Raw genomic sequence first — 27437 nt, forward strand, 5'->3', positions numbered from 1 at the left:
ATGGAAACATATTGAAGTACATATGGAATCTGCACCAAGCAATTTGCTAGATGGTATTTAAGGTCCCCTCCAGAGTGATTGGACTTGTCATGAAAATAAAACTGTGATTGGAGGAGCCCAATTGAGAGATGAGTTTGAGAGTAAACTGAAGGCTTAGAGGTTAGGCAAAGGGCCAGGGTGGTCAGGAATGTGGATCGAGTGCTGCACTAATTGCTTTAGGTCTTGTGGAAGAGCAGAGTTGAATGCTTGTCGGTGAAAGATGATAGCCAACACTGGTAGTAGAAGATTTAAATTTTTTTAGTATGGAGATTTCACACCTTGGAAAATATGATACAGAATATGTTCCACTTTAGAAGTCACATGATCATAAGAATTTTACACAGAGGAATTAGGTTAGAGAAAGACAGAAGAGATGGCTTTAGTGAGAGTGACAATGAAGTCTTAGCTAGGTGGAGAAAAGCTGAAAATTCAAGTGCAAGTTATGTCATTACATACATAGATACATAGATGATGGTTAAGAAATAAGAATGGAGAAAGTACAAGAGAACAGAAAAGGGTTTCCCATTAGCAGCCTCAGACACTTGGGTTTCAATGAGGAATAGCTGAGGCTCAGAGGTAGCAAAATGATGTTCCACAAATTGGATCTTAAAGCAGCAAACCTTGCAAAAGCTATATAAAGATGGAGGAAGTACCAAGACACTTCAGAATGTGTTGGTGTTTTAAGTGTATGCAGTGTAGTGTCAATGGTAAGAGAGAGATTATCTTCTGAGAGCAGGCTGGAAGTACTGGCATGTTATTGAGATTGTTTTATTGACCACATCTTGTAAAGGTATACATATAAATGCATATTATTACAGATAACATAAAGGGAAACAGACTAATAGGACAAAGGGAGGGCTAACAGCAAGATTGTGACATCCCTTCTTCCCATATGTATGTTCCTGGGAGTATCTTAATCAAAGTGACATGTTTATTGACTGCTTGCTTGATTTTTAAATGATTTCAAGACTGCTGGCAAAGATATGGTCAGTGGCTGCTGTGGCTCTCCTGGATGTTCTGGTGATGCTGGCATGGTGGAGCAAGGTTGATTGGAGAAGCTTTTACATATTCAGGAGCCCAGCCAAGAGCATAAAAGTATAAAGGCTTGCTCATAAAGCCACTTCCAGAAAGAAATTGCTGGGTTGGCCAATTTAGTTTTTGAGGTGTTTTTATATTCCTCTTTTGAAGCAGTTCAAATTATAGGAGGAGTTCCAGAGTTTTACCAGTGAAAGGGATAAAAGAGTGAAGATAATGATTGACTACTGTTTTAGTGAGGTGGTGATAAAAAGTGATTGTTAGATGTAGTGTAAGAGGAAGATATCAGAAGGGCAAGTGATTGTGGATTTTGGCTATAGTAAACAGCTATTTAAAAAAAAAGAGGCATAGAATTATATACAAATGTGGAGGAAGGAGCACATGAAAAGACTGTGACCCATATTCAGAAATGCTTTTCTGTCTCACCACAACTATTTTCAAAAGCCACAAAGATGATTAGTCATGTTCTCAAGGCTGTTTCTCTTCTAAGTAATGTAGAAATTTCGTTAATCTGTCACAAAAACCACAAAAACACTATTAAAAATCTGTGTAGCTTCATCTAAAGCCTCTGGAAATGGTGGTGTGGCACAGAAGTGCTTCAGAATATGCTCCTATATCCTATGTAGGAGATGCAACTTGAAAGGATTCAGTGAAGAGTATCAAATTCAAATAGAGCATTGACTAGTGGGAATAGTCTGGAAGTGAAGGTGAAAAGATAGTGAAGTCTGAAACAAGGGTAAGATTGTAGAAATTAAATGAGGACTATGGTAGAAAATATACAGAGATGAGCCATACACGCACTTCATAATCTGAACACAGTATTCCAGAAAGAATTATATAAGTGTGAAAAATAATAATCCCACTAATTCCTGAAAGCTAAAACTAAAATGACTAATAGACTATATGAAAATGTACCAGAATAAAGGATAATAGGATGGGAAGGAATAATAAGGTCAGGAAATGTTTCCAAAGCTGCTCAATGTCTGCACATATGAAAGCTGCACAGTGTAGCCACACCAAGAAAGAAATTCACTTTATTGTAATGCACAATAGCATTGTGATAATAAACAACATTATTACTAGTAGAGATAAGTTACTTGAATCTTAAAATAACAGTTTGCTCCATTTACCTTCAGTAGATATTCTTGTTGTAGTTCATCAGGATGTTGTCAATGTCCTCTTCATTGGATGTGTCCTCTGATTGAGGCAAGTCCTCCTTCTCATTGATGAGGTGTGCCATGTATGGTTTATAGTGCTCAAGAATGAAGGATAACAGGTCCTTGAGATGCTAAGCCTTCCTTTTCCTTAGGATTGGAGCTGGGTACCTAGGAGCAAGAGGGACTGTGGCAAGATTAAATAGGAACTAGCTTCAGTTAGCAATACTGCTCATCAGGCAGGCATTTCCAAGTGGGCTTATGTAATCCATAGCTATGAAAATAACCTTCATGAAAATTGCCCTTCAGCATAGATTGGCAAGCATCCTTGAAGCCTTAATGAAGGGTAGCTTGAACTGTGATGAATTTCTGCAGTTTCTCCATATCAATAAACTAATTTCTGTGGATCACAATGACTGTGTATCTGGCAGCAATAGCACTTCAAGTGGCCCTGCAATATCCATCAAAATGTATAAATTACTCTGTATCTGGCAGCAATAGCACCTCAAATGGCCCTGCAATATCCAAAAGAATGTATAAGTTACTCTTATACATTGGCTGGGTTTCCCACACTGTTGAGGGGAGAGACCTTCTGATGGCCTTCCCTTAAGCATGGAAAGAAGGTTTCGTAGATATATTTTCAATCCTATTGTGGGATCCATTCTAATGTTCTTTCTAGGCACTTCATATATTTAAGATGGGAACTGAAGGTCAATACTGGGAAAAAATTAAGGTGGTGATATTTGAGAGGGAGTAGAGGTGTGTAACACAAGGATATTTTATATGATGAGTGTATGAGCAGTAGAAAAGTGGCTATGAGAGGAGAGAGAGAACATTGGAGGTAAAAGATTAAAGTCTCTTGGGGATAGTGCTATTTGTGCTATTTAAACATGGTGAGAATGATGAAGAGATGAAGGATGTGAAGGTTGGATGTGTTGTTGGATTACTTGCAATGGTCATGAAAGGGAGAAGTGTTTCTAGATTTAAAGAGTTTGAGGAATGGTACTCTGTTAGCTTTGATGTATGGATCAGAGACTTGGATATGGAATAGGACATCACAGTTGAGAGTATGAGCAGTGGAGAGGAGTTATCTGAGAGGGGTGGTTGGAATGACAGGGATGAGAACAATAAAAATGTGGGTGAAAGATGTGGTATGAACACCTGTACAAGTGGAATGAATTGTTTGTGATGGAATGAGTGAAAAGAAATGCTTTGAGATGGTATGGCCATATTTAAAGGATAAAAAAAAGAGTTAAATTGAAGGGATTACATAATAGGAAAGAAAGGCCGCTTACAAAGTGGGATGAGCTAATGGAAGTATTCAAATTATGGAAAATTAACTTCATGCAAACTGTCATCATATTTAATCTCATGCAAATTGCAAAGTGACCATACATGTGTGGAAGAGGTGCTATTAGATTTGAAGTGCTTGAACAAGTAGGGAGAGAGAGTGTATAGGGAGCAATAAAGGCTTTTCTGGTGTGGCATTTAAGGAGAACCAAAGGCATGAGATAGATAAGTATGCTATGTGATGTGCAACAGAATATTGGGCTTACACTGTTATTATGTATCCACTGTGGCAAGCAAGAGCTCAGCACAGGGTGCAGAAAACAGATGTACCTTGAGTAAAATAGCCTTGAAATTTTGGAGCTAAGATTGAGGCCATCATTTAACATTCGATGCCTGTGATGGTGAGTGCACTGCCTACCATACAAGTGCAAGGTAATGCTGATAGAATTAGGAGAGGTACTAAGGTTGATGTGATTGTGATAACATCATATGTCAGATTATTATTATTATTATTATTTATTTATTTTTTTATTATTATTATTATAAGTAATGCTAGCAGAAAGTACAAAGATTAAAAAAAAAGCCATTTTTCCACATGTGAAAGAAAATTTAATCAGAGAAAAGTCCAAAATGGAGACAAATTAATTTCCAATACTCCTTTCTTGAGGGAATTCATGTCATGGGTAGGGAGGTAGTAGAAATGGGAAGAGTTCCAGAGTTTACCACTAAATGGAATGAAAGAGTGAAGGTGCTGGTTTAACTTGTGTACAGTATTACTGAGATGGATGGCATTAGGACGAGAGTAAGTAGAAAATCTTATGCAGTGAGGTTGCAGGAAGCATGCATTTGGGAAGTTTACAAAAGCAGTAATTATAGAAATAAAAGCAGGAGTTAAAAAGAGATGCATCAATGCAGGGATGTGTGAGAGATTTAAGAGTGTTAAAGGAATAGAGTCAAAGTGAAAAGATTTAGACCCCACCCTACTTTGTAAAACTGTGTGAACAGAGCCCACATCCACACACTCACCATATAACGTATTTCTACTTACTGCAAAAGTAGATAAGGCTCCTGTTTAGAGTTACCATTTCAGAAGAGAAATAAAATTAATGTTAGAATGTTTGTGTAGCAGGCTATTAGTGTTAGCAAAGAAAGTAATGAAGAACCTATCTTCTACTTAATCAGTGTAATGGTCATGAGGAAGGACTGGGTAAAATATATAAATCTGCATGAATAAGAATACATATGTTATTGTTGTGGCAAAATCATACTTCTTTTTAGAATATACAAAAAAAAAAAAGTTAAATTTTAGAATACTTCATCAGTGAGGGATTAAGCCACTGTCGTCCCTGATTTATCTTTTGTGGTAAAATGATCAATGCAGAGTAAGAGATATTGCTGGAGATCTAGCAAGTCTGCGGCTAATGTTTGCGGTGCCTGTTTTGTAGTCAGGTGATTTAGGTTAGGAACTGGCTTATACATGTATATTGAGCCCTTTTACTCAAAACTGACATTAATGTCATTATTTATGTCAGTATGCACCATAGGTCAGTAATACTTTTACCTACCCTATAAAAGGTAGTATCTGTCATTAACTGAGTATCCTGTAAGTGAAGTCATGAAGAATGCACAGTAAAGTAAGTATTAGAGAAACTGGTACAGGTCGCCCATCACTAATCCAGCATCGTTGGGATTTGTAGTGTGCCGGATTAGTGATTTTACCAGACTACAGAGAGGTTAGGTTAGAATACACTTAACCCAACAGTTAACCACCTCATCCTGCCTTTTAAAATGCCCTGTAAATCAGTAAAAGTTGATTAATAAGTGGGGGTGTACCAATACCACTTTTTCTGCCAATACTAATACTGATTCTGCATTTCCAGTTAATATCGATAGTATGTATAGGTACAGCTGATACAGTTAGCTAAGAAACTGAGGAATTTTTCTTTGTTTCTTTGTCATCAACTGCCAAAGAGCCAGTGCAGTATAATTCATACAAGCTTTGCACAGGTGCACTACTGTCAAGTTTTTTTTCAGATGTTCAACCTTATCTATTATGGATAATGTATACCCATCAAAATATTTTTTTTTTACCTTAGGCTCTGAAATTGACTGCAACAAATATTGGCACAGCAGCTGTGATGATTTGTGGAGATTGGTATGCCTTCTTGTCTCTCCATACTAACTTATTCCTGACTGCGGGTTGCTTGCCAGAACTAAGTAACATTGTATGTTGGGAGCCTGAATAACATTCCATACTACTATCCAGTTGTGAACACAGCTGTTTGGAGTTCATTCTTTGGAGCATATAATGGTTCATGGAGTGCATTCTCCATGTCATACCAGTGTCATACAGTATACCAGTCACAAATTCCCCAGTAACTGGCACTTTTGCACAGCAGGGTTACCAACCTTGCACCGCACCACACAGGTTACACCAGAAGTCATTGTGTGCTGTGTCATATTGTATCACACCATAAAGGTAACAAAAAGGTTTTTGATGGATGTACAGTGTTTGTGCTTTACACAACAAGAAGCATTTCCTTTATTCACTGGAGCCATGGCTGGAGCTAAAACTGAACAGTTTTAATAATGAATAGAGAAAAACTAATTGGAATGGCTTCCCTATGTTTGGAAATGATGCCAGCTGTTTATGCAGCAAGTAGCTTCTTCTTGTGGCGTGTTTTACTTCATAATGCTTTTTAGGTCATCCATTCCTTACTTCTGTTTTTCTTGTACTGCATCTGTTTCACTATTACACTGCTTCCTCAGCCCTTTTTTTCCCAGCTCTGAGTTAAAAATTTTTAATACATCTTATAATTTTTTCAACAAAAAGTAGCAATGGCAGGTTGGTGTGGTGGGAAATTTGAAATTATGTACACTAGCCGAAATTAGTGTTGGATTTAGTGATGGTTGATTTGTACCACTGTCTACATGACAGCTTGCTGTGGTTCATATTTTGAGGTTTGCTAGGTGGCCCAGACTATTATATTGCAATCTTTTTGTTGTACTGGTAATTCTGGTAGCTTGGTGGGATTGCCTAGGAGGTGATCTATATTAAGAGCACAGAAGGAGTCTTGCTTTAGTTCATGTGATAGATTTGGAGGGCTGTTTTGTGTGGTGAAGGAGCCTGTTATGTTATGGAACTGAGAATCCGTTACTGATTAAATTTCCCTGGCAGATACTCAAATATTGGTCTAATACTGTTAATCTCCAGGGAGGTAATTTAAGAGAAAAGTCTTTAGAGTTAAATAGTTCCACTTCAGGAGCATGGGCAATTGTGACAGTGATGGGATAGCCATGTACAAATGTTTTAATCCCTGTAGGTAGTGAAGTACAGTGGAATGTAAAATTTTGACATGGATTGGCTCAAAAGCCCTTGTATAACTTAAAATTGTAATGTTTGTGTTAAAATCAATGAGTAGAGGTAAATTTGCTGTAGAAATTTAAAATATTGAAATGGAAAGTGTTGAAATTCAGGATTATGCTGTAATTAACCTGCTGAGTTCAATATACATCTATTGAACCTGGTTCACCTCAGTTATCCTTTTTGCTTTGGGGCAGCCCAGAGACCTGGGCATGATGGATCACTGTGGAGGTAGAATTTTCTTGGAAAATTAGGATAAATGAACACAGCAGTCTATAATTCTGACTTGGTAGTGAAATCCCTCAGATGTTCATCCCATTGAATTGCCTTTCTTCAGCAGCTAAATCAGAGAGGTTTCACTAGTGTGAAATGTTTTGATGGAAGGTCTATAGAACCCAGAAAGCTTCCAAGGGAGTTGAGACTTTGTGGGAGTGGAAATTCCTGAACTGCTATAACTTGTCCCCGGACTTGTGGATTACTTCACCATCAAGAAATTGCCTTTAAATTTAATCTACTTGGATATGAATATATGTTTCTTTAATTTGACTTTCGAATTAAGTGAGATTTGGTGTAATTTGAACATAATGTGACCATGAAAAAATGTGTAGTTTTTTGTAGAACACCTTGAAGAACAATGTTCACTAATTTTTGGAAAGAAAGGGACCGTAGCTACATCAAAAGGGAATTTACAAAAAAGTGGTTATGTCTTCTGTCAGTTGAGAAAGTTTGCTAGTTTACCTGACTCCTCATCTGTTAACACCTACTGTTAACTGGAGAAGGGATCAAGTGATGAAAATACTTTGTTTCTCCTCTCCAGTTGACATCAAAATATCTTGTATAATTGCCTTGTCTTCTCACATGCCCGATTAAGATGAAAATAATATGCTACTGGTCACCATTCACCTGCTTTCTTTGGTATCTAAAATAAGGGAAAATTCAGACTGTCTGTGTCCCTTTCTTTGATCTAAATGATCAAAGAAAGGGACACAGACAGTCTGAATTTTACAAGAGATTCTATAATTTGGCTTTTTGAAAGTGAGAACTGGTAGGCAGGTTTATAAGTAGTTGGAGTGTCAAGCTGAGTGTAATGCCTCCACAAAGGGCCATTGTATTGATGGTTAAGAAGTAAATCAGTTAGACCCTGTTTCGTCTCAGAAAAATCTGTATTGTACATGTTTGCTATTGGCATCAATAGGTGGTGGCATTTCATTAAGATTTTGCTATTGCACCTATGCATGATGGTGTAAGTACAAAGTACTAAATAGTTTTTGAGCAGTTTTCTTGGTGAATGTGATAAATTACCTATGTATAAAAATTTTCATTATAACCAAGGCATCAACACTGCACAGCTGATTCCATTAAAATTGTTCTCACTCATTCCTCATGTATACAGATAGCTTCACACTCATCATTCACACCTGTAAGCTTTGGAGAGACAAGAATGGACTTGTGACTGCTCAGTGTAACATCTTCCAGGCACTGGAGATGAGTCTAAATCCTGTAAAGGATAAAGAGGAGTAGAGTCAACCTGAAGGAACTGTGTGGATTTTGGAGCATTATTAGCAGAAGAATTACTGTTGTCTCTATTATCTGACTGGTTAATGTTCACCTCACTCAACTGCTCAGCATTACAGTAAGGCTAACCTGGCAGCACCTAGCAGTGCTGATAGTTTGCTCATGATGAATTTTTCATCATGATTTTAATTTGTCTTAATAATGCATGCCTGTAAATCAAGTGGACAAACTACTATGCCAAAGGCATCATGCCACTCACACTCGGGATATCAGCTGGAAAATCTAAGTTCTCGGTAACATGAAAAAGAAGTGTCACTTAAGCGATCTTCATTAAACTTTCCCATTTGCTGAAAATTTTGTATTATCTATAGTGTATCCAAGATACAGAGTCCATCTGGGCTTCATCATTTCCAGGAATTCTTTTGTCTGTGGCTCTGTCAAATCAGGTTTAACATATATCACTGTGTCTCATATGTCAGCTGTTGGTACTGATTAGTTAACTTGAGATATTATGTACATACTTGCTTCTCTAATACAGCTCTATGGTGCTGTGAATGTATCATTATTTTTCATAAATAGCTGTGCTGTGTATCTCTCACTCAACTCCTTAAGCTGTAGAATTCTTTGACTATCTAGCATCCATATTGAAATACATCCAGACTCATTTTTCCTGAATGAATGAAATGTAAGACTTTTTTATATATTTTTTTCTGAGATTGTTTGAAAAATCAGGCATACAGTTATATTGTATTTGAAGCAATAGCATTTTATATTTATTTCAAGAATGAATACACTTCACCACAAGATGAGGCAGTGTGATGTTAGAAATCTGAGAAAATTAAGGGAATTAAACAGATCTGTGCTTCTTCAGACAATTTTTTAATGAAATATCGTCATCATCATTATCATCATTTTGTTTGATTCCTTATTTTCTTTTATTTTGTTGGACAATTTATGAATCTCCCAATTTTTGCAGTCTTAGATGATTTCCTCTCTGTTGTTCATTCTCCTCATGTCTTCCTCCACACACAATCTCCTAATCATCTTCTGTCTTACCATTATGGTAATAAACGGCTTGAAATCCGAGTGGGGTCATGTAATTAGTGGGGTGCCACAGGGATCAGTATTAGGGCCATTGTTATTTCTAATATATATCAATGACTTGGATAGTGGAATTAGTAGTGATGTTAGTAAATTTGCGGATGACACAAAGATAGGTAGATTAATTAGGTTAGAATCGGATGCCATCGCTTTGCTGGCAAACTTAGATAGAATGAATGAATGGACGGATAGATGGCAAATGCAATTTAATATCAATAAATGCAAAGTGCTTAGCATAGGTAGAGGAAACCCACACAATAGGTACACATTAAACAACCAAACTCTGGTAGGTACAGGGTACGAGAAGGATTTAGGAGTTATAGTTAGCTCTGAACTCCGTCTAGGGAAACAATGCATAGAAGCCAGAAACAAGGCAAATAGGGTACTAGGATTCATTTTTAGGAGTGTTAAAAGTAGAAGGCCGGAAGTAATGTTAAAGTTATACTTGGCGCTAGTCAGACTTCATCTAGACTATGCTGTGCAGTTCTGGTCCCCACATTACAGGAAAGATATAGGTCTATTAGAATCAGTACAGAGGAGAATGACTAAAAGGATACAGGGAATGAGGAGTATTCCTTACGAGGCGAGGTTGAAGGTGTTAAATTTACATTCTCTAGAGAGACATAGGTTAAGAGGGGACCTGATAGAAGTCTTTAAGTGGTATAAGGGTTATAACAAGGGAGATGTAAGCAAAATTCTTAGGATCAGCAATCAGGGTAGAACAAGAAATAACGGGTTCAAGCTTAAAAAATTTAGGTTTAGAAAGGAGATAGGAAAAAATTGGTTCTCAAATAGAGTGGTAGATGAGTGGAACGGACTCAGTAATCATGTAGTCAGTGCTAGGACACTAGAGAGCTTTAAGAGAAGATTAGACAAGTTTATGGATGGGGATAACAGATGGAAATAGGTAGGTATGTTTCATACAGGGACTGCCATGTGTAAGCCTGGTCGCTTCTTGCAGCTTCCCTTATTTCTTATGTTCTTATGTTCTTATGTTCATTGGTCTGAGTATATACGAGTAGCCCTTCTTAGCACATCCATCACATCCTCCACTTCACACTGCATCACTTCCTCATTAGATTGTCTTCCAACCTCATATGCCTCATGCATTTCAATATTTTGTTGATTTTTTAATTAATTAATTAACTAATTAATTAATTAATCAATTAATTATTATTATTTTTTTTTTATGGTCCTTTCCATCTCTTTCATAATGGCTTGTGCCTTTGCATTGTACATCCTCAGCAGTCTCCCACATACACAGAATATACTTATCCTGTTCCATAATAGTATCTTTCTGTTAACTAGCAAGTTTGCTATCTCTCCATTTTCTACATTTATCTGCTATTATTCACAATGCTGTTTCTCTCCAGTATCACAAGATCTCTCTTGCAGATAGAAAAACTGGTCCATTATCCATAGCCTCCTTCTGTTTACTTCCATTTTCTCTTTTCCATCCATCTGTTCCCAGCCTCCTTTTTCACATCCTTGGATACCTTTTCATCCATCTGTTCCCAACCTCCTTTTTCACATCCTAGATACCTGTGGCTTTGTCTTGCTTGATAAACATTTTTCAGTCTTGGCAACCTCATTCTTAGGGTCTCCCATGTTGCTATCATCTTGGTCTTCTTCATGTTAATCTTCAGGACTCACCTTTGCACCTTTGTTTTCCATCACATGGGAGTTTCTATCTCTTAACTTTGCACTTGTTGCCAAATCATCATTGTACAATAACTCCTTCACTGCTCTTCTTTCTTTGTGCATTGCCTATTCAAACACTACCACAAACAGCATAGGATTCACGGCCAACCCATGATGAATCTCTACTCCTATCTCAAACTTGACCAACATTCCAGCTTTAGTTATCACTCTCAACCTTGTATTTATGTACAAATCCATCACCAGATTAATTATTAATCTATCGCTTTTGTCTCCTTAATTAATGGTCATCTAAGCACTTCTCTCAGATCCTATCAGACACCTCCAATATCAGAAAAAATGTGAAATGATTTCTTTCTATACTTTTTTTTTTTTTTGCAGTTGCCTGATTATGAATGTATAAATATGTTAATGTGTAATGCAGTATCTTGTAATGCTGTTTTTTTTCAGTGTTGATTTGATGATGGTCATGATACAAAATAAAATATCAATAATATTATATGATGATGTTTTTCAGTTCTCATGATCATTACTTAGAAATTCTAACTTGATTCTGGTTGTATTGCAGGCAGCAGTGATGAAGAAGTGTGTGGATTGACCACGGGGCCACGCCCACCCGTCCAATTTAGAACTTCTCCTCCCCTTGAGGCGCATAAGCCACTGCGCTCAGTGTCTCCTCCTACCAAAGTGCTCAGTTTAGCAAACAGTGGGCGGGAAGGAATGTCATCAGCAAGTGGAGGAGAAACAAGTGGGTCACCGGGGGTTGGTGGGAGTGAAGGTGGGGCAGCGCGGGCTGAAGGTGGGGCCAGGGCAGCTTCCCCTCGCAAGAGACACAGGCAGACACCTCGCCCTCACCAAATGCACCGCCCATGTCTAGACTTTGAAAAAATGCAGCAGGTAATCATAAATGCTAAGCTTGGTTGATTCACCACGATAATGTGTTGAAACTTCACCTCCTCAGTGTCTAATTGACATCAGTTATTGAAAAGTTTTGGAATGTATTTAGAGCATTTCATGTAGTTATGTATATATTTTTTATTGATTTATTTGCTTCATATGTTGGGAGAGTGGAGTAAGCAAAGTACATATATAGTTAGACTATAAGCAACCTGAGTATCATATTTTGTAACTAAATTCAAATTAATTCCTCTTACCTGGAAACAAGGTAGCAATTCAGGTGCTTGGAGAAGAAAGTAAATACCAGATGGATGTACTATAAATACCATTTTCAGTGTGTATGGACATGCATTACCATCATACACATCAATATGAATATTTATATCTACCAGATGTTCTTACTTAAGTTGTATACATACTTTATTGAAGATACTTGATTGCATGAAAATTGTGAGGTGTGCAAGGTGAGTGTTGAGGGAACGACTGTGATGTCTAATACTTCTGTATCATTTAAGTGATATTTCTGAGAATCCATTCAGTCTTAAAATACAATTTTAAATTTCTGAAGTATCAAAAGTTAGATCCCAAAATTCTGATATGTTTCCTAAGATCTTTAGTGTATAGTACACACACACACACACACACACACACACACACACACACACACACACACACACACACACACACACAGGTATCCACTTCTGAAAAGCATAGTGAAGTCAAATATTCTTTAAGAAGATCAAATCTAGCACATGATAAGTGACTTGGTTTATAAAAATATGTCATACTATATTGGAAAGGATGTTATTTTCATACTTTGACATTCAAGTTGCTATTACTTTGATTTTTTTTTTTTTTTCAGCTCCTTTAGTTTCTTTAGAGTTGTCCCCCCTGCTAGCCTGTTTTGTGGGATCATGATATGGTTAAGGTGCAAATCTGTCTTTGTGGCAACCCCAAAATATTGTGTGATTAAACTTTCATTCACTCAAAAAAAAAAAAAAAGAATAAACAGATAAATGAAATAAAATAATCCAAGTGGCACAAAAAGAAATTTTGTTGCCATTTCACAGACGATTGCTTTTCTTTATCACTTCAGATTTTGTTGATATGATAATGACAGCATAACTACTTTGTACTTTTTTTCATCAAAGTCCCTGTGAGTGCTTGATGCCAAATAGCTGCATTGGATTATAAGCTCACTAACAATTTACACATCTTAATAACAGTGTCATCCTCAAGGTGCACCATGACTGTCCTTGAGGTTCCTTGGATAGCATGTACTACAGCTATTCCCCTCAAGGACCTAACTCCTTTGCTGTTCTAAAAACAAACACACTGTAGCTTTGTTCACTGAGTTTAAACCATAGCTTAATGTTAAGCATCAGCATGGGCAACTTGGTTGTTGAGAACTAATATTCAAACTATGCTAAGATTGCTCCTTAACTCACATATATTCTCTTTCATCAATAAAAAATGTCACAATTTCACTATATCTGCCTTTTGCTATGGCTTTGGTATTTATCTAACCAAAAAATTAAAAAAACCTTTCATCTTAATTCTTTTCTCTGTTTCATTCAGATCTTATTACTGTCATTTTCTCTATCTTAGAAGTTGAACTCCCTGCTCAGAAAATTCATCACTGAATGATTCTGGGTTTGTCTCTTTTACAAATGTGTTTAACAGGATCAAGTCTAAAGCTTTTTGCTTCATCAATTCTTTTGACTGACTGTCACCAGTCTTTCATCTTCCACCACAATGTTACACCATGTTATCTTCTATTGTTATTCCTTTGGTTACTTGCATTGTCCTTCTGAATTTGCTAACTACATTGCTGTTTCCTTCCATTGCCTCACTGCAAGGCTTGGCTTATACTCCTTATTGTATCCACATTAATGCAAAAGTCAACTAGTATATTTAACACTTTACTGGTAAACTATTTCTATCTCAGCCTCTTTTTATAATTTGAACTATTCAAGAAAATTAAGTTTATTGATTTAAAAACTGGGAGTTGGGAGTGCTCAAACTAAATCTGCATTGTCACTGCTACCACAATAGCACTGAATGCTTGCCACATAGTTTCACAATTCTGCTTTTCCCCTCAAGTCGTGAGTCAGAGTGATTGTTGACTGGTATTTGGTAGGGATAATAGATGAGAGACAAGGTATGTCACTCAGCCTTCATGTTGCTTTTGTTTACAATCTATTGGTAAGCATGTGGTGCCTTCAGTATTGTTTATGTTCACAGCTACCAATTAGCTCCATTACAGACCCATCATCCATTAACTCAAGGAAGTGGTTACATTTCTGTGGACTCTTATGGGAATAAATTCATCTTCATGCAATGATGAATTTATTGTAATGTCATTTAAATTGTATCTTGCAGTCTAATGTGGCAGCTGTTATAGTAGGTACCAGTGATGCATTACTATCTGACTTCTGCAAACCCATTAGCTATGCCATTCTAAATGCATCAGCTTCTCATTTAAAAAGTTAACTATGTTGTTCAACATACGATACAATTAAAAAAAAAATGTTGAAATATAATTCTGTATCATTTTAGTGAATGAGAGGTTGGACACAATGCAGAATGACCAGAGATGCACAGTGGTGGGTGATGCTGAAGCCAAAAGAACCTACTTTACCAGATGAGAAGAAGAATAGTGGAGTAGAAAATGGTTTTGAATAGACATCAAACCTAAATCAGTGGAGTAAGGTATCCTCAGCTCTTCTTAACCATTTGAAGATGCTTGGGAATGGGATCAGCTAGATGTTGGAAATCACAGTAGATAAAAATATTTTTGTAGCTGTACAAGTCTAAGTAACTCATGCCAGCACTGAGTCTACTGACTGACTAAATGTGATGTGGCATCAGAAACATCAGCAAGTGCTGGGGGTTGCACTGAAGAGGTAAGATGGATGGAAGATTAAATGAAATCAGAACAGCACAATGAAGGAAATACACTTTTTGGCAGGATATGACAAATAGAGTTTCACAGGGTTCAGTTTTGAAAGTAATGCCTTAACCTATGTGAATGATGTAAAGGAAAAGTTATAGAAACCAGTTACATGAATATATTCACTGTTGATTTGTCAATGAAGGTGGAAAGAAATTACAGGAAAAATATTGTAAATTGTTTATCTGGAACACTGAATGGTAGATGGAGTTGAGTGTAAACAAGTATCATGTCATCAGGTATGGAAGAAAAGATGAAAGACCTGAGTGGATTACTGGTTAGGCAATGAAGTCTTAAGGGATGTGCACTCTCAACCCCTGTTGGTTCACTTATTTTTGCTTGTCTTCCTTTCACACCTCTTGCTGCTTTTCATTTTACATCAAAGTTTAATTCTTCAGAAATGCTTTAAATATATCTACCACACCTGATGAGTGAACTCCATGTGAATGATTCTCTTCGTGTATAAAAAAGAGATTAGGAGACTAGACATTACTTTTGATCTGCCTTGCTTTCCTCAGTTGAGGTTAACCTAGACTCTTCCACTGAAACAGCTGCTGCTTGGTTTCTGGATCAAAGTCATAGACCCAACTTTCATCACCAGCAATGATGACTGTGGAAAGGTTTTCATTATATCAGACATGTTCTTGGAGATCTTTGCACACAATCAACCAACACTGCCTTGGTCTTGTGTCAACAGGTGGAGCACGAATTTAAGAGAAATATGCTTTATGTTGAGTTCCTCAGAGAATGCAGTGATATGACCTGAATAATAGGCCATTGATAATACAAATGACAATCATCTGCTGACAGTTCGTGTGGATTAATTTTAATTTCTTCAGTCTTCTTCATTCTGCTGCAGGTTGATGGATTGCCAGAATATGTATTCAAAATCCAGTCAACATTTGACCATTTTTTAAATGAGAGAACCTCTCAAATACTTGGAATCTTGTTGATTGCACTATCACTAAATGCCTGCATTAGTATTTTGTGGATCTGTGTTTCTGTTTTGCTGCAATTTCAGCAAAACTTGATAAAGATGTGCTGCTCCTTTAATTCTGCTATTCTTGAAGATAACCACTAAAAAAAAAAAAAAAAAAAAAGTTGGCCATGAAACTGCATGCATCTGTCACTGTGTCAGCCAGCTCAGTGCAATAGGATACAACTGTTTAGCACCTCATAGCTTCCCAAATCTGTGCCACCAAATGTCAGTGCTCCACATAAACAGTTAGAAAATTTTTGGATCACACCTTTAAAGTGCCTGGTGTTATTTATTTCTGTATTGTATTCCTTTATGAACAAACTTGATATATCATAAATTTTACTTAGAGGTTCATAATGATAACTCTCATTCACCACAGCTGTGTCTGTGTCCTCTAAGGTGAAGATGATATTACTCAAGAGGTGAAGGAATTTCAATGTTTTCATTAATGGTGTGGAGTTAAAGGCCACTGACTATAATTTTTATCTTTTGCATAAACATCCACTTCCAATATACTTTTTCCTTAGTATTAATTTCAGTGGCACCAGATACATCAGCCAAGTGTTCAACTGTTTTAGTGTGTGTGTGTGTGTGTATATATATATATATATATATATATATATATATATATATATATATATATATATATATATATATATATATATATATATATATATATATATATATATATATATATATATATATATATATATATAGATATATATATATATCACCATCAATACCTTGGTATCCTTGGTTCTAGAGCCATCCCAATTAACTGTTTTCCTGGATTAACTAAGATTTACCCCTTGATGCCTCTAATACATCTCCTGATATGTCTTAAAAGACAAATAGTGTGCCTGGTGTGCCAAAGAATATCTTCAAACAAAATAAAAGCACTACTGTACTTCACTGTAAATCAAATTAAAAAAATCATGAAAAAGAGAAATAAGACTGGCAAATTTGTCAATATATTCTGCTACTCCTTCTTTGTGCAGTGATAATTTTTCTCCTTAAACCTTATGTAATGAAATGCTGTGGCACTTCTTTACTTTTTGATACCATGCTTCAGTTTACTCAGTGATGTTCTAAACCAAGCACTCAATGAAACACCTTAACTTGTTCTATCATCTTCATGCCAGGCACTTTAAAAATTTCAGCATCATTATTCAATCATGATCTGTACTCCTTCCATCAGAAGACCAAAAGTGGTCCAGAGGACTAATAGGTTGACTTATTAAGGTTTGAAGGCCTTTTCTCCATGTTGGGAATGTAAACTTAACCTTACACATTTTAGTATTATTTATTGTATTTGACTTTAGTCTACTGAGACTAGTCAGGTGAGGACGTGCAATAAAACATGTTGTGACAGTAGTGTGGGAGTGTGAAGGCTGAAGTGGCAGACTGGACAAAGCTCACTTGTTTGGCCCAACAGCTTCTGACTTACCAGATTCTGAATTCCCAGTTATTAATTTATTCACTTGCTATTTGGTTTCTGCACTGGGGCATTATAGAGGAAGGGTAAATATGTGCATTCCAAAAATCAGAAACTGTTTTTGCTGCAGCTGTTTATCTGGAAGGTGGGCTAAGAGGTTGTGGTAGCTTGTATTATGATGGCAATAGTTTTGGGTCTCACAGCTATAGTAAAATTTATTATGATGATGCTTTTTGGGCTGAAAGTGTTCAATACGTAACCAGATCTAATTGAAGTAGAATAACAATAAAATACAATATTAATGAAAGTAATGTTATTCTTTGGTCAGGTATTTCTCAAGTATATTAGTTTTACCATCCTCACCTCTATGTGCAGGGAAGGGTTACTTTTCATCAAACTAACATAAAGATTACTTCTTTAGACTTTCATATTGAGTAAAAATGTTGAACAGTATGCTTTTAGAAGATGGTCATAGTGTTCAGCATTCTGTGTATGAATATTGGAGAAGAAAACATGTTTGGGTTCAGTCATAGGTATTGAGAAGCTCAGGCTTGTCACTTATTGTTTCTATATTAATATTTGTAACATAGGAGTACCTCACTCTTACTCTTATTGGAAAAACATGTATAATATTGGACCACCTCAGGATGCATCAATTTGTGTGCCAGGAAAGCCATGGCTTTCCTTTACATCTGGATAGTGATGACATAATCCAAATACTTATTGTAGAATTCTATTTAATCAGTACCACAAAGATAAAATTAGTTTAGATAAATAAATTTGAAAAATGGATAATTTTGGTTTATCCATAAGTTTTCTTTATAGTACTCTTGGATGTACCAGGATCACCAAACAATAACTTAGCCTTTATAAATTGAAGTTATATGGTAACACCATAAAATGTGTGTGTGTGTGTGTGTGTGTGTGTGTGTTTTTTCAAAAGATAAAGAATGGGTTCATGTTGAAATAATAAGATAGTCTTGGCAAGTATGACAGTGAAAGCTTGGTTACCGAAAACCTCCCTTTTCGAAGAAATTGGTTTTCAAACAAAATTTTGAACTCCTTATTGCTCTGATTGCTGTACCATAATTCAGTTCTCGAACAGAGTTACTTTATTTCAAATACTAAAAGACAAAACAAAAGCTGCCGCTCATTATTAATCTATAGTTTCTATAAATATTTCTTTTGTTTTTATGTATATGGAGAAAAGTCACAGTAAGACAGTAATTCAATCTTTGAAATAAGTTAAAATTGATCCCATTGAAGAGCCTCAATGTAAACAAACCATTTTCAGCTTGTTCAGAAGTGATCCTGAGCCATCTGTGGCTCTCTCAATGGCCCACAATGCTATCATGCTGGATAACTGCATTTTCCAAGTATTTATTTATTTTTTATTCCAGCAGCAAGATGTCTAAATGTTATGATTATGAACAGATTAATCCATTTTACATTGATTCCTATGGGGAAAATAGTTTCAGTTTCTGAACATTTTGGATTTCGAACAGCATTCGGGAACAAATTAAGTTCAAGAACTTAGGTTCCACTGTAAATAGTAATACTTGGAGGAACTCAAAATAGTTACTACTTAACTCTGAAGAGCTGGGTTGCTGTGCAATGAATATCATATGTCACAAGTTGGAAGTACTAGATAGGGTATTAATAGTTAGCTATGGTAGTGAGCATGTGGGTTAAATTGCATTACAGTACTGAGCACATTGTAAGATGCGGGATGCTGTCTCTCTCTCTCTCTCTCTCTCTCTCTCTCTCTCTCTCTCTCTCTCTCTCTCTCTCTCTCTCTCTCTCTCTCTCTCTCTCTCTCTCTCTCTCTCTCTCTCTCTCTCTCTCTCTAGAGTGCCATAATATGCCATTAATGACAATAGCTATACCATACATGAAGGAATGAGAATATGGCTGTAGGTGGTTAATGCAGGCCACACCACCAGACTCGTTGTTTTAGTGTTAAGATTTTCTCTCCATCAGACTCAAGTATTGTGCCAGGGCAATCAAGACTGACCAAAAGATCAGTTGAGCCTTGATGATGATTTATGGTTTAAATGCTGTCTTGTTGGTCACATGCTACCTTTAGTGTTCTGACACATTTAATCTGAAGAGAGCAAATCTCTCAATATTTGTCCTGTCCTTACATCACTTTGTCAGTGTTTCTGTAAAGAGCCCATGGATTACACATCACATTACAGTGATGGCAGTTGTGGGATGCCTTTCTTGGGGGACTTCATAGAAGCATTGAGAAATTAATCTGAAGATAGGATAAATTCACTGTGGGTTATTCACCTAACCTAGGATCAACCTTGTATCAAGAAGAATGAAACAGGCATGAAACAGGCACATTACCAGCAAGGCCATAAATGGTCACCAAAACCCAAGTGATGTTTTGTCAGTCTTGATTATCCAGGCATTATTTAACATGTATTCCTGAATCAAAGAATTTTTTGAACTTGAATTATTGATGCAGATATTGGCTCAGACCGAGAATATTTGTTATGATAATTTGGCACTAGATATTACAAATATAGTGGAACATGATTGACTTGTGGGGCCAGGGATGACCAAAGGCTATAGGGGAAGAGGATAGAGGTAGCAAGTTGACAAAATTGTGCACAGTTGATAAATCACTAACTCTCCTTCTCCAGCCTCCAGATGATCACCAGTAGAGAAATTGCAGCAAAATTTTATTCTTAATGCATACTGGAAACAGCAACAGTGGCTAGTGAGGAAATAAAAAATTATATTATTTCTACAGTTCAGTACAAATAATAAAAGTCCTTCACAGTGACTTGGAAGACCTTTTAGTGAACTGTTGGCTTAACCTTGAAAATCATAATTTACCCTGACCACTTCATCTTAATTCTCCTACTACCCTGTCAAAACCAAAATCAACAATACATATATTTCTAAGCTTAAAACATATCAGAATGGGAACTTTGATACACCAAAAATGTTTCAGCCTTTAAGCTTTGATTGATTAACTGATTGGATTCTTCACATTGGAATATTTTTGAAGAATGGTCATATCTGCATCTCTCTCTCTCTCTCTCTCTCTCTCTCTCTCTCTCTCTCTCTCTCTCTCTCTCTCTCTCTCTCTCTCTCTCTCTCTCTCTCTCTCTCTCTCTCTCTCTCTCTCTCTCTCTCTCTCTCTCATTCTTTCTTTCTATTTGTTTCTCTCTTTCCAATGTGCAAATAAGTATATTGATGCAGTAAATTTGATGTGAAAGGTTAGTACCAAAACCAAAATCTATTAATACTTCACATTTTCAGATGCAAAATCGAACAGTTACTCAGTGGAGGAATGGTGGGGAACTTTCCCTCTCTTCCTGCTAGTTTTCCGCTCCTGAAGGGTGGCCATTAATATCCCTCAAGCAAGTAGGGATGAAAAGTTATTTGTGTTCTTTTTGGGAACAACGGTTGTAGAGGAGAGCACTACTAAAAGCCTCATCATTTGTAGGTTCTGAAGTCATGGCTTGTGGAAAGTCTGTGTGCTTTGTGTATATTTGATAGAATAACATAGAATTGGAGCAGTCATTTTTACCACCTCCCAGCTTTGTGTGACTGTGAAGATTGGAGCTGTGTATGTATGTATGTATGGATATATATATATATATATATATATATATATATATATATATATATATATATATATATATATATATATATATATATATATATATATATATATATATATATATATATATATATATTATGTATGTATGTATGTATAATTGATTGGTATGGTTTCAATTACAAAATAGAGATACTGAAAGTAGTTGAAGTTTTTTGTAATTTTTATATGTTGAAAGTTATTTCTGTAAGATTATGTTTTCACAGACAAGTATTGCTGGTGTGCAGAATCAGAGAGAGAGAGAGAGAGAGAGAGAGAGAGTATGAATGTAGTTTTGTAATATAACACAGCCTCATGAATACACAAGTCATAGTTAAAATCAAATGATAATGGATATCAATTTTTAAAGCTGTGCAGTAGGGTTTCATGTCATTGTGTAGCTTGTTAGAATACTAAAGTGCAAGTAAAATGGAAGATTAGAGAGAGAGATGGATACAGGCCAACAGACTGACCGACTAACTGACAGACGTAGAAACCTGCAAATAGACAAAAGAGGACAAGGAAAAGGAGACAGCATCTCTGCCCAATTTTGTACCTGATTCCTAATTTAAATATGACACAATTAGAATATAAAGACAGGTGTGGACATCTTGAACTTATTGATACTAGAAAACTTATTGGGGTCAGTACATTTGTTTTGTAGATAACAATTGTTAGTAAAATTCTTGAACTTTTTCACTGTTTCATGACATGCTAAGTCATCTTAAAATAATTTTTCTGTTGCTATCATTAAGAAGTTGAATGTAATGTTTTCAGTCAGGAACACCAGATGCAAGAGTGACCAAAAATCATGGTATTTTTTTTTACTTTATTTTATGTGAACAGATTTTAACAATAAACATCTTTATCTAAATTACCAATATGGAGATTTTTACAACAACAGAAATGTAAACACACATGATGGTGTGTGTCTGCTGTCAATTTACAGAAGCTACTGGAACCCAGTTTCATAATCAATACAACATTTCATTGCAAAGATCACTGTTTTGGTCAGACTCCCAAAAGATACTGGCATATGTTTATATTAGAATATTATGTATAGAAAATTAATCATATAAACTAGTCAGAGAGTGTGAAACTCTAAATATACTTATGTTATAGACACTGTAAATTTTATTCATGACATTTAAAAATAATCGGGAATTGTAACGTGATCATACCACAAGGTTAAATGACAATACATGATATATTTGTAGTTGAAATGCTGTGAAATGCTGGATGTGATGTGCAGTATTGTTTCATTGGGCATGGGAGGTATCAACCCAGGTTTTGGTTATATGCTCTTAAAGTCTTACCCTTAATATATTCACTGTTATTCTTGTAAGATGCTTGCATTATGTCTCTTTTGTCTCCTTACCTGTCCAACAGGTACTCATCTCTAAATTATGATGATATATATATCTGGTATTTATTGTGAAACTGAAGCATACTGTTATATAATTTTGCTGAATGGATGAATTAACTAATTGATAAGTTATACATCATGCAGGAAATTCACTTTTTAAGATGATTCCACAAATCAATTTTTTTTTTAGAAACCAACAAGTGTCACTATATTTATACTTACAACTCCTCAAATTATGAAACTTACAAATTTTTATAATTATTTCTTTTTCAAGTGCTACTCTCAGATGTCATGAAGCTTTATATCTAAAACAATAAAACTTGGACACATGAAGGTCAGATAACATATCAACTTTACAAAAAGTACTTGAGCACATCTTTTTAAGGGGTCACATAAATTAGGCTTTGAAAAGTATCAAGTCCAATAAATTAAGTAGCTTTCTTTTGCTGAAATAAATGACCGTAATCTTTGGAATACAATGAAAAATTTCCCCTTTTTTTTCAGAATTGATGGCAGATACCCTTTCAGATGTGTCTTATATATTACAGTAAAAGCTCCATTATCTGACAATTGTGAGACCTATTGGAGTTTATTTGATTAAAAAAAAAAGTAGGATAGATGGCTAATTCAAAACTCTAAAATTTATTAGATACTATGAAAAATTATATTGAGTTCAAAGAAATATTTAATGTTTTTCACAATTCCTGAAACAGATTCATCAAGTGTGATTAATTTGGATTTTTTTTTTTTCCCTATGATGAGATAAACTTTTTTGGTTTCAGTTGCATCATAGAGCTTAAGCAAGCTGTCCTTTGTTTTCATATCATAAACAGTCCTATTTCAACAAACAAATTTTTACATGATGTTAACTTGATTCACTTCACTCACTTCTCTTTATAATATTGTCCATGATGCTTACCACATGGCACTTGCATTGGGCACCAATATTACTAGCAGTACTTATGGAGCAACATTTTGAACATTGGCAATATCCAACACTGAAACAAAAAACAGAGTACAGAGCAGTGTGGCACCACCACTACATGACAGCTGCAGAGATTTTGAGGCTCTAGGTTTTTTAAAAACTTTGTGCAGTGTTCGTAAACTAGATCAGATGCAGAACCTTCTACTGTAACTGGTAAAGTATGTAAACACATGTATTCAGCCATATTAGACCAATGTGTGTGCATGTGTGTGTGTGTGTGTGTGTGTGTGTGTGCGCGCATAACTATTTTTCAATTCAGATGTATTCTGGGAAGCACTGTCCTATTAAAATTTATTATCATTTCATCATAAGAAATGTGCATTTGATAACATTTTAGTTTGCATTTTGATCGTTCTTTTCATGGTGAAGGAAAATCTTCGTTCAATGAAACATTCAGTTTTTATGGATTAATTAAAAATTGTATTAGCACATTAATTTAGGAGCTGATTTTAAATGACATACCTGATTGCTGGCTTTGTGCTGATCTGGTACCTCACTCCACGAGACTGCAAAACACATCTTAAAGGACCATACATATTCATCATTATGTAATTTTAAATTTGTTCTCATAACACTGATTGAAAATATAATTACTCCTTTAGTCACGAAAGGATGTATCAGAAATGGAGCTAGTTTGTAGTTCTTAACAAATGCATTACTATTGCTCAGCAGCAGCTTGTAAACAAAGGAAGGTGAAGATTGTGTGATACCAGCATTGCCTTTTATTTATGACCTCAATTCATTACTACAGTATTGATAAAACAGGCCAATCAGTAATCACTGGTTGAAAACAAGAAAAACTGCAGGTAGTCAATACCATCAACAAAATTTTTAAGTTTGAGGATATTTCTCCTGTAGCTGCTATCAACCCCATTAACCCTTAGTGGCCTGAGGGATGCCATTGTGCATCTAACTGGGGGAGTGAGACAGTAGTGGTTGCAGATGTGGGGCCTCTTACTGTTCAGTAGGCCAACACATTAAAGTTTTAACTTCTTTATTCAGTTAACTTACTGAACTTAGTTTTTTGCCTTTCTTGACAAATTATGATATATGAATATGAATGAAAATTTTAGTGGTTCAAAGTTGATGAAAAAAAGAAATTATCTTCAGTGTTTATTATAGTTTTTTTTTTTCATTCAGTGTAAATTTTTATTTTCATGATATGGAAATCTATAAAGATGGCTGGTTTAGTAGGATGCATATGTACATATAAACATACAGACAATAAATTCTCAGAATAATGAACAATTTGGGAGAAGTCAATTCATTATTTATGAAAACTTGTTCTGTCCACTGGCTGTTACAGCAAGATCCTCTAGTGAATTTGGGTTTTAATATAAGGGAAGCTATTCAGTAGTACATACTCCTTGTACTGTTATTGACTTTTTATGGCAGTTAACAAAATTGAGTTTCCTGTATACAGTGGTAGTTTTGGAGGCTCTGAGTATTCATTATTTTTGATTCTTAAAACAAGCAGTGTTTCATGAAATGTGAGACGCATTAAATAGGCTATACATGTTCATTATATCTGATGTTCACTCTATCAAGAGTTTACTGTTGTGTGTGTGTATTATATGCACATACAAACATACAGATGCACCACAGCTTACTGGCAATTGATGGTCTTTCACCTCCTTTAGTCCATATAGTGAAAATATTCCTAAGAAACTAGAATTATGCATCTACATTTAGTGATGAAGACTGGGAGAATCACTCTACCCCACTCACAAAAACTTGGCATCATTCATTCTATTAAGCAAAAAATATATGTTCTAAAGAGAAAACTTGTAAGCTAACCTATGCAGTGTTGTGGCTGGCAATTTGTATTTTACCATCAATTATAAGAAATTTGCAAATTCTTGTGCTGCCCATCAATGCCCAACAATGCTGTGCATAAGATGTGAGAACTGATGTAATGCTTGCAAGATTTTGGAATTATATCTCTCCTTATTTATGCAGTTACATTAATACTAATGACCACTCTTAATGACATGTGACTCAATGAAAATTGGTCAAGGGAACTACTATGCGATGGCTTGTGGAGGTATTGGTTTATTCAGCAAAGCAAGGGACTGTGTTAATTGGTGGTGTAGCTTTATACATGTGCTTCTGTACATATATAATGCTGTAAATTTGAAGAAAATTACTGGTGTGTATGTGTGTGTGTGTGTGTGTGTGCATGTGGTTAGTACAAGGACCTAAACACTAACAAGAGCCATCCTCTGTTAGCAACTGAAATCGCTAGACTGAGGCTCTCCTCTAGGTACAAGTGGGAATAACAGCACTGCAATTGGTCCTCTAGCAATGTAACATGATGACCTCAGAAATATATAGGAGTTTTATAATGTAAAGCCTTATAATATAGCAAAATGGATGATTGGAAATCATTATATGGAACAGTATCCATCTTTTCATAAAATTTACAACAATATTGTCATAAACATGTGACGTGCTTATTTTACTGTAAATTTTCTTGAATATTTTTTTATGCATCAAAGGGATCCATATACTCATACAAATGTACAAATTTAGAGCATCACATATCACTTGAGAATGGATTAGAAAAATATTTAAAAAATCTTATATTGCAAAAATATTATAATCTGAATGAGTTATTGTGTGCATGTGTGTGTGTATGTGTGCATGTGTTTAAACAGACACAGACAGACAGACAGAGACATGGTTTTATCTTTCATTCATGATGTATTTGTGAAGGACATTGGTAGCCAGTAATGCTTGAAAATCCTTTTGCCTTGAAATATATGGAACTTGAACATTTTAGTTTAAAATTAGATTTTTTTCTGTAAAAAAAGAAAAAATGTTAAAAAAAGTAGATGAATTGTTGGATTCAAGTCAGTACAGTAACAAAAATTCCTCTCGTCCACTTTGGTTTAAAGTGAGGTGCTCTTATGTCAGTGTCTCAGAAGTACATGTTTGCTGTCCAATATAACACATCACATAACCAGAAATACATTAGGGCAGTTTTAAGGAAGATATTTGTTTTTATATGCTGCTTATTTTTTTTGTGTGTACTTTGAAAAAAAAAATAGACAAGCTGAATAAGTAATTTTGAAGTGGTACCATGCTCTCTCTCTCTCTCTCTCTCTCTCTCTCTCTCTCTCTCTCTCTCTCTCTCTCTCTCTCTCTCTCTCTCTCTCTCTCTCTCTCTCTCTCTCTCTCTCTCTCTCTCTTTCTCATTTGTAAAATTACCATGAGATTTCTAACTTTTACATGTTCAAGCAAATATCTTTTAGAGTATTTCTTTAAAGTATGTTATCTATGTAAAACAATTGTGTAAAGTTCCACTGCTTCCAATTTAGAGCAAAATTATCAGAAAAGACTGGCACAAGTCTGCAACTTTTTATTCATAGTTATAAAAACTGGCAACTTAAAAAAAATTGAGAAATATATTTTTATTGTGGAAATTACTTGTATTTTCATAATGATAAATGACCAAATACATGGTCATGTAAGACATGTTTTGCAGTAGCTGTTGTGACAGGTGATAGTGGTAGTAAGTCACCACCACTGCTGCACCATTGTTAACAAGAGAGATTAAGTTTTGTAACATCAGATGATGATGATGATGATGCTGTTACACTGCCCTATTAATCCTTAGGACTTATTGAATTAAATAAATGTGATTTGCTACAATACGAAAGGAGTGAGTTGCTGAAGCAGGCTACTGATATGACTGAAGGGGAGCAGTGACAGTAGTTGTGGAGAAGAGCAGTGATGGTAGTGGTGTTGGTGACTAGAGAAGAATGGCAACAATGAGCCAAAGGCACATTAACAATTTTTTATGTCTGTATTCATTTTACTGAATTCAGAGCATTTAACGGTCACTAGCACATTACAGCACAACCCCACAGTCATAGTGAACAAAATAAGATGTTGAAGCCAGAAGTGGATATAGAAGAGAAGCCTTGTGAGAGCTAACTTCTCTGAACCACTTTGATGTCACCACCACTGATTCATTCTATCACCTGTAGGCCAGCGGCAATACATATCATCCCATACTCCACTAATGAACACACCCATCTGTTTGT

The 27437-nt window shown here is 35.6% G+C and overlaps 1 protein-coding gene across 8 annotated transcripts in view; it reads left to right on the forward strand.

Moving 5' to 3' along the window:
* Nucleotides 1–26564, forward strand: part of LOC135100535 (AT-rich interactive domain-containing protein 1B-like) — a 61386-nt gene extending 34822 nt beyond the window's left edge. For 6 of the 8 annotated variants that reach the window (XM_064003515.1, XM_064003518.1, XM_064003519.1 and 3 more), the window contains exons 4-5: nt 11726–12054; nt 20698–26564. In XM_064003515.1, the coding sequence (XP_063859585.1) occupies nt 11726–12054; nt 20698–20760 (392 nt within the window). In that variant the 3' untranslated portion in view covers nt 20761–26564. Of the gene's footprint in view, nt 1–11725; nt 12055–12916; nt 13126–14613; nt 16576–20697 lie in introns of those variants that run through there. The other 2 variants (XM_064003514.1, XM_064003513.1) reach the window with 2 other exon arrangements.
* The last annotated feature ends 873 nt before the right edge of the window (nt 26565–27437 follow it).

Source organism: Scylla paramamosain, chromosome 5, assembly GCF_035594125.1.
Source record: "Scylla paramamosain isolate STU-SP2022 chromosome 5, ASM3559412v1, whole genome shotgun sequence".
In the NCBI taxonomy this organism is placed as follows: domain Eukaryota; kingdom Metazoa; phylum Arthropoda; class Malacostraca; order Decapoda; family Portunidae; genus Scylla; species Scylla paramamosain.